The sequence below is a fragment of the Psammomys obesus genome, unplaced genomic scaffold (genome assembly GCF_907164565.1).
Source record: "Psammomys obesus unplaced genomic scaffold, mPsaObe1.curated_primary_1811, whole genome shotgun sequence".
NCBI lineage: Eukaryota > Metazoa > Chordata > Mammalia > Rodentia > Muridae > Psammomys > Psammomys obesus.
Genome location: NW_026585742.1, coordinates 14,154,946 through 14,163,942, shown reverse-complemented (window position 1 = coordinate 14,163,942; position 8,997 = coordinate 14,154,946). Strand labels below are relative to the sequence as shown.

General features: G+C 39.1%; 1 protein-coding gene across 1 annotated transcript in view; it reads right to left on the bottom strand.

Moving 5' to 3' along the window:
• Positions 1–290: 290 nt before the first annotated feature.
• Positions 291–8,997, bottom strand: part of Prkdc (protein kinase, DNA-activated, catalytic subunit) — a 197,315-nt gene continuing 188,608 nt past the window's right edge. The window contains exons 81-86 of the mRNA XM_055599098.1: positions 7,382–7,471; positions 6,866–6,937; positions 6,594–6,795; positions 4,326–4,514; positions 3,420–3,559; positions 291–795 (exon numbers count right to left, since the gene is read on the bottom strand). Coding sequence (XP_055455073.1) covers positions 591–795; positions 3,420–3,559; positions 4,326–4,514; positions 6,594–6,795; positions 6,866–6,937; positions 7,382–7,471 — 898 coding nt within the window. The 3' untranslated portion in view covers positions 291–590. The remainder of the gene's footprint in view (positions 796–3,419; positions 3,560–4,325; positions 4,515–6,593; positions 6,796–6,865; positions 6,938–7,381; positions 7,472–8,997) is intronic.

Here is an 8,997-nt window from a genome sequence, read left to right as displayed (position 1 = left end):
CTAAATAAGCATATATACACCCATGTAAATGTGCATATATGTATATATGTACACACATATATAATATCTATATAAAATCAGAGATGGGCTGGAGTGATATTCTAACAGGGTAAGTTGCTTCTGTCAAGCCTGATGAACTGAGTTTGGTCCCTGAATTCCAAACATGCACCACGGTGCACCCACAACACCTAACAACAGTATATAGGGCGGAAGGATCAACATCAGAGCAGAAATTAATAAAACAGAAATTAAAGAAAAAACATAAAGAAATCAATGAAATAAAGAGTTGGTTCTTTGAAAAGGGGAAGAATATTTTTATTTTATGTGTGTTTATGCATGTGTGGGTGAATGTATGACACAGCACATGTGTGGAGATCAAAGGACAACTTGCTGGAGTTGCTTCTCTGCTTCCACAATATGGGTTCCAGGGACTGAAGTTAGTTAGGTCGTTAAGTGTTGGCAGCACTGAGCCATGACAGCACTACAAAGTAGATTTCTTTTCTTTGGTGCTTTAGTAATATCCTGTTGTTAGTGAAGGTGTAGGAGACTCCTTCAGAGATATAATGCTTTATAACTGGTGACACCAGAGTTTACATCCAAGGTTCCCATCCTTCCCAAGTCCTGCCAAGGATATTGGGGTCTGTTGCCTGGTCCACCAAGCACTTCACTTGAGTCTCTTCTGAAAGGCCACTCTCTGGCTCTTGTGCACGAATGTTGTGGTCTTTGTTTCCTTGAGCTACGGCTTTATAACTCCCAAAGGCAGATGACTCTTCATGGCCTAGACACAGCTCATCACTGGAAAAAGTATTGAACAAATATGAAAACACAAATGATTTCCCCCCCCTTTGACCTGTATTCCTGGCTATCCTTTACAAATATTCTGCTATCATTTATACATTTTCCCCCTCCTGTCATGTATAACTTTAAATACATGAATAATATAATTATTAATATTTGTTTTGAAAATTTTGCTCAGATATAAGCTTTTTCTAGGGTAGACAATCAGAAGTGGAACTGCTTAGTATAATGATAACTCTATTTGACTTCTTGAGGAGCCACCAGGCTGTTTATCAGAGCAACTGCACTATTTCCCATGCCCACCATACATGCAGTTCTCTGTATCTCTGCTTATACTTCTCATATCTAATCTGAAAGGCAGCATAACACATAAGACACCGATTTTCATTTCATTTGTACACTCTTTTAGAGAAATGTTTTATTACTTGGCTCATTTTTTAAAAATTGGGTTGTCTTATATTATTGAATTGCAAGGATTTTGCTTTGGGGGAAAGGCCAGTTGTCAAGGCTGGCTGAAAACCGACGATGACTTCTTCTGCCCACCTGCTGGGAATGTAGAATTGTATCATCACACTGGGCGATTTTATATATATATATATATATATATTTGCACATTTGTGTGTGCATGTGCTTTGGAAGAGCATCAAGCATTGTTATTGCTGAGTTATTTCTCCAACCCTTACTTAAAAAAAAAAAAAAAAAAAAAAAAGCAGCTCTGGGAACAGAACCTAGGCCTCATGCTTTTAGGTTAGTAAGCACATGAACCCTCAGTTACTTTCCCATTCCCCTTGTGTTCTTGATCGTATCCTATAAAGCACAACTGGAAATTCTGAAGTTCAATTTGTCCTTCTTGCTCTTCTCATGCTTCTGGTGCTGCACCCAGCAACGTTACGGGTCACAGCCAAATGCAATTATGAAGACCAACTTAATTTTGATGAACACTTGATTAAGTGTTCATCAGGGCCAAATAGGTCAAATGCCCTAAAAAGTACAAAGACAAATACAAGTTTCAAGCCTCCTCCTATGAGTAACAACACTGTACCACGACCTCGGCTCTCCTTATGATGCTGGCTGCACAGAGACAAGCCAAACACCAGTCCTTATAGGCCTGGGCTTAGAGTGGTAAGCCTCTCTAAGGCTCATTTTTTTCATCTGCACAGTGAAGACCATCACACTGCTCACACATGTCTGAAGTGCTTATTAGCACTTCTTGTTTTTTTTTTTTTTTTTTATTGCTTAGCACTTCTTAACATGCACTGATTCTGTGCTCACAATCAACAGTCTTTGCCAGGCACCTCACAGGAGGAGCTGCAGTGAGCAAGTGTACTGCTTGAAGACAGCCCACCCTTTTGCTCAGCTGCAATGGCTATACCTTGGAGAGGCAGAGCCCCTGGGCCTTCGTCTCTGGATGCTTCTTGCTGCTGCTGTGCCTTTTCATGTTTGTCATTGCTATATTTCTCATATAACTGGCATGGTGCGACTGAGCATGGGGAGACCATCACTGCCTATGGTTCTGTGTTTTCCTAGGTAACAGCCCACTCCTTGGGCAATTTTCTTGCTGATCAATATGAAGATGAACTTTCATAAAATATTGTTTAAAAGAATTAATGATTTTATAGAGCTCTTGATTTCAATTAAATAGTTTTAGAAAGTTAAGCTAAGATGTTTTTGTCAGTGGCTCTGATGTAGAAAATCTTGAGGAACAATTTAAGGTTCAGAAAGGCACACTCTTAATGGTTGAACTGGGGATTTTTGAAGTTAGAGTGCAAGAACAATAGCAGCTCAATTAATACTGGCTGAAGTGACTCTCAGTGAAGCTGGACTGGTGATCACAAGGTGATTAATTTTTTTGAACTTATCTTTGCCCTCAGCTTCCTGATATAATTTAATAAAAACTGTTAGTGAGCAGATGTGTACCCTGAGGATTTAAAGCGGAAATGGTTGATTGTTTTTTATACAAAAGTTTAGATTGTGATTCTTTTAAGATTTTAATGATTACTTTTTAGGATAACTTATTCTTTCTTTGTAATTGCAGCTTGACAATAAAGAGAAACTGAAAAAATTACCTTGCTTGCTTATTCTTTGTTAGTCTATAATAAGTTACTTAGTTACAAATGTATGTGGGTCCTTGGAATAATTTGTTTTTCACCTATAATATATGGTCAGGTGAGGGTATTGGGAACAAGTTTTTTTTTTTTTCTTTCTATTATACTCATTGAAATCGTTCACTTAAAGAAAAACAGAATGTAACTACATTGTGATTTTTGTACAGCTTGAAAGATTTCGCTGGGATAGAAAAGCTGCGGGAGAAAAATTAAAGTTGTTGGGGTTTTGCTCCATCATCCAATGTGTGAATATGTATGTGTGTATGGGTGAAGTTGTTGAAGCTTTTTGGAACTTGCTCGTTGTACCTTGTCTTGCTTCATTCACTAAGTGTGTATGTGTGAGTGTATGATTCCACCCCGCCCCCCTTTTTTCCCTTCTTGCCGGCTAGCGCCCAAAGAGTTCAAGGAGTTCACAGTCTCTCGCCAGCTTCAAGCAGTACTGGTCTACGGCTGCTGACTCTAAGCCCCACCTCAGTTTACTCTGTTGTGTTGAAGCCAGTCTACAACAAGTCTTACCAAGTTATAACTGCTGGGTTGGCCCCTGCTAACTTTCTTTTAGCATAGTATATTTTCTGCTGAGGATACCAATTCTTTTCAGTTACATTTATTTCTTGAATCCATGACCCTCCTTTTTTCAGCATTTTCTGCTCAAAACTCTAAAAGTAAAGAACACAGTTTTTTCTACTTATTATAAATGCATATACAATACATTAAAAAACATGAAACCAAGTAATGAGGCTAAAACAAAGATCTGTAAGTAGGAATAGCTGTATATCTTTCTAGAAAGATCCGGACAAAAAGTGGCATATATCACCATCACCATGTGACGCAGAGAGGTGAGAAGGGGTCTCCATATAAAAGGATGAGCCTTGATATTTTTACAGAAGACCAGGGTTCAGTACACAGAAACCACATGGTTGTTTACAACCTTCTATAATTCCAGTGCTCCCTCTTCTGATCTCTGTGGGCATTTAATGCCTATGATACACTTACATGCAGGCAAAACACTGATTAAAAACTGAATATTTTTGTAAAAAGTTATAGCTTGGGAGGAGGATGGCTGTAATTTCAAAAATCAAGAGGTTGAGGCAAGATTTCCTTGAGTTCTGGATGGACTGGGCTTTGTGGTGAGTTCTAGGCTAACCTAGGCTAAATAGTAAGGCCCTGTTTATAATTACAACAACAACAGGTTATGTGTGAGGAGAGAACTCAGACTTACTATTACCAATGGGTTCATTTTGTCACCTCCAGTTAGGATCAAACTAAATATAGTAAGTTTTCTCCAAATAATAAAGTTTTCTCCAAATAAGCTTTTTATCTGACTGTTAGGTTAGTTTTGAGAAATGTAGTACAAAATAATGTAAGTATTTCAATAAATACAACTTGATGCGTTTTATCATACAGAAGAGAACCAAAATGTACCTTCCAATCAAAGGAGGGTTCCCTCACAAAAACCTCCATGGTGTCAGTGAGCAGACCTGCACAGGAGCGATAAGCCCTCAGTGCATGCACCATGACTGTGCACACAAGACTCGTTCCTTTCATTGGCAACATGAGACTGACAAATTGGCGGGTTAGACGAAAAGGCATCAACTCAGGGAGTGGAAGAAACTAAACAAGAGAAAAAAGTACATTTAAGTAAACATATTGTGCTGGATAGTTTTATGTCAACTTGACACAAGCTAACGTCATCTGAGATGAGGAAACCTCAACTAAGAAAATGCCTCTAAGGGGCTGGAAAGATGGTTAAGAGCACTGTCTGCTGTTCCAAAGGACCTGGGTACAATTCCTAGCACCCACATAGCAGCTGACACCTTCATAAATAAAATAAATTATTAAAAAAGAAAAGAAAGAAAATGCCTCTGTAAGATCACGTTGTAGGGAAGCCTGTAGAGCATCTTCCTAATTAGTGATTGATGGGAGAGGGAGGGCTCAGCCCATTATGGGTGGTGTCATCCCTGGGCTGGTGATCTTGGGTTCTGTAAGAAAGCAGATAACAGCACACCTTCATGGCCTCTGCATCAGCTCCTGCCTCCAGGTTCCTGCCCTGTTGTGAGTTCCTATCCTGACTTCCTTCAGTGATGGACCATGATGTGGGGGTATAAGCCAAACAAAACCTTTACTCCCCTTATGGTGTTTCATCATAGCAATAGAAACCCTAACTAAGATGTACAGGAATTAGAACTCTCAAAACAACAGGCACAAATGCAAATAAAATATCCCCTTAAGGGTATTATTTCCTTTTAGTGAGTCTACAAATTACATCTTGTTTTTGATTATTTTTTTTTTTTTTAAATGTTTATTCTGTACCAGCAAGGGCTGGTTATCTCCTTCTATCATGATGTGGGTTCTGGGCACCAAATTCAGCTCATCAGGCTTGCTGGCAGGCACCCTCACCCACTAAGCCATCTCACTGCTCCAGTTTTTCAAACCAGGGTCTTATACTAAAGACATGCTTGCCTTGAATTTGCAATAATTTTCCTGCCTTAGCCTCCCTGTGCTGGGATTACAGGCATAAACCACTATGCCTAGAAAAGTCTACTTTTCTTAAAATCAGCTAGAAGATATGAATTCCTGTACCCAAGAGTGATCAACTCAGCTTGCATTATCTTCTCAGAGGATAAACTTGTACGGAGGAACCCAGAGACCTGGGAGTTTAAGATACAACATGACAGTTCTAGGTTATATCTGTACATGGTTCTTGGTTGGAGAAACAGTCTCATGAAAGACCCTTGTGCCATGATATATTTGGTCCTTGTGGAGCTCCTGTCCTCTCCAGGCCTTACTAACTCTCCTTTCTTTCATATGATTCCCTGCTCTCTGCTGAAGGTTTGGTTATGAGTCTTAATATGAGATAGGATAAATATACTGAAATCTATCCACCTAAAGAAGACAAACAAGAAAGAGGACCCAGGGCATTAACATAGGTTAATGTCAGAGAAACAAATTACATTTTGTATAAGATACTCTAGTTACAGGTTTTCATAACACTGTTATATCTGCTTTCTCTTCTTGGCGCTGATTATATGTCACTATGTTTCCCATGACTTACAGGTATGTACAAGCCTCAAATGAGGGTGAAATTATTTGTTTCTTTAAAAAGAATCAGGTTTCAGGACCATTCCAAAGTCATCTCATCCCATCATTTCGCCCTTAATTAATTTCTGGAGGTGTTATAAAGTCACATGATGTGATGGCAAATCTTGGTTGTCAACTTGACTACCTCTGGGTGAGGATTTTCTTGATTGGATCATTTGTAGTAGAAAGATTTTCATATTAAATCTGGGCCACATCTGGTGGCAGCTTATATAAAGAACATGAAAGAATAAAACTTTTGCTTTTTGCCTGTTTGCCCTACATCTCACTAGGAAGTTCATCTATCTTGTTACTGAGGCATTCCTCTGCTGGTGTTAGAATCTACACACAGACTGAAGATTCTCTTTAGGAATCTTCCAGGACTCTAGCACCTGGCTGGGACTGCTGAGACATCCAGTCTCCTGGACTAAACAATACTGGATTCTTGCCTTTTATATCAGAGGACAGACATTGTTAGACTAGCTGAACCACAGCCTAAAACCACTCCAATAAATCCCATGTATATATTCATTCTAAAGTTCTGCTCCTTTACAGAACCCTGACTAATAACATATTTCAATTCTAAGTCAGGAGTGAGAGTTAAGGACAACAAACCTGAGTAGCTGATCCAAACGCATGTCCGAAGTCAATTCCAATCATGCTGCCTGTTTCCATGGCTACCATGAAATTGTTCAGGTGTCTGTCTCCAATACCGAGGAGCCAGTGGCTGATACACAGCAGTGCATGAGAGCTGGCAAAGTGGGAACGCAGTGCCAGAAAGGCTTCGGGGCTGGCACTCATCTTTACAAAGGTCCGTCTAGGAGAGACAGAAGCCATATATAGTCTCTACTACGCCACTACATTTGTGATGTCAGAAGTATACTTACTTTAAGAGATCAGCAGGAATTTTATTTTCCAGTTTCCTAAAAGCCACCACTGTTTCTGTACGGTTAGCTCTTCTGTGATTTAAGAAAAGCATTTCATTAGAACAAATTTCTGGTGACCTTAAAATTTAAATTATTTAAACTAAAATATAGTATCAGCTGGGCACTATGGGACACACCTTCAGTCTCAAGCACTTGGGAGGAAGAGGCAAATGGATCTCTGTGCATTCCAGGACAGTCACAAACACACAGTGAAACCTTGTCTCATAAAACCAAACCCGTCCAAAATGAAAAAAATAACATTAATATCAAATAACTACATTTTGATGAAATTTGCAACAAAATTTATTCTTTCCTTTCTTCCCCCCTTTAACAGTGTTTGAGATAGATGCCAGGGCCTCACATAAGCTAAGCCAGTTCTCTAACCACATCCCTAGACAATCTTGATACAAAAATTTCAAAAACTGTTAAGTATGCACTTTTTAGAAAATGAACAAAGGTAGTAAAAATCAAACTTACTTATACATTAGCTCATAGGCTCCAACACCACTTTTTCCTGACACTTTTCTCAGCCAGTCTTTATATTCACAAAATGGTGCTTTGGGATTACTAGCAAGCAGGAAAAAGGGCATTAGAATTAAGGAGGTATTTTGTCTGGCAAAGAATATTGAAAATTTATTGAAAAACTGTGAAGAATAAAAATAACTTTTTAAAAACTGTATTTTTTTTATATTAATCACAGGTTATTTACTTTGTATCCCAGCCGTAGCCCCCTCCTTCATTCCCTCCCAACCCCACCCTCCTTCTCTCATCTCCTCCCTGCCCCTTTCCAAGTCCCCTAATAGAGGAGGACCTCCTCTCCTTCCATCTGACCCTAGCTTATCAGGTCTCTTCAGGACTGGCTGCAATGTCCTCTTCTGTAGTCCAGCAAGGCTGCTCCTCCCTCGTGTGTGTGTGCGCGCGCGCGCATGCACTCGAAGAGCTTGCCATTGAGTTCATGTCAGAAATAGTCCCTGTTCTGCTTACTAGAGAACCCACTTGGATACTGAGCTACCATGGGCTATATCCGGGCAAGGGTTCTAGGTTACATCTGTACATGGTTCTTGGTTGGAGAAACAGTCTCATGAAAGACTCCTGTGCCATGATATATTTGGTCCTTGTGGAGCTCCTGTCCTCTCCAGGTCTTACTAACTCTCCCTTCTTTCATATGATTCCCTGCTCTCTGCTGAAGGTTTGGTTATGAGTCTTAATATAAGATAGGATAAACATACTGAAATCTATCCACCTAAAGAAGACAAACAAGAAAGAAGACCCGGGGTAAGATGATCAATCCTCACTTAGAAAGACAAATGGGATGGACATTGGAGGTAGGAAAAAACAAGTAACAGAACAGGAGCCTACCACAGAGGGCCTCTGAAAGACTCTACCTAGCAGTGTATAAAAATAACTTTTAATTTGTCATTCATTCTTAATGACTCCAAGATAAACTCAAGCAACTACCCTATGCAAAAACTTAGGCACAATAAGGTCAGGTACAAAATAGTTCTCTCTTCATACAAAGAAAAATAAGATACAAATAAAAATAAAAAACTAAACTAAACACAAAGATCTGTGACCCAAGCATGTTACCCTGAAAGACAGCCTGACAATAATGATATCAGGCCTCATTTGACAAGTCATTCACAGAACATTTGTTTTTCCTTATTTTAGACTAGTTCCAGATATTTCTTTATCATTTACTGAATGTAGATACATGTAAGATCCATTTTAGGCAAGATGAAGTATTTTCTTATGTCAGCAATGCTCATCCTGAATTTGAAAAACCTTCAGTAACACTTTGCACTGTGTGTATACCCATTTGGCCACTTTTCAGTTTGTGCTCAACATCTTCCTAAGGAGCTTTCTGAAATCAACACAAATAATTACAAGTGGAGGGTCAGGTTGGTAGTATGCATCTGTGATTCTAATTCTGGCACTCAGAATTATGAGTCCAATGTCAATCTGGACTGCACAGTGAAATTTGTTCTCAAAAACAAACCAAAACAAAAAAACAAAACAAAACCAACCAACCAAGCAACGAACCAAGCAAAACCAAACCAAACCAAACCAAAAAAAAAAAAAAAAAAAAAAAAAAA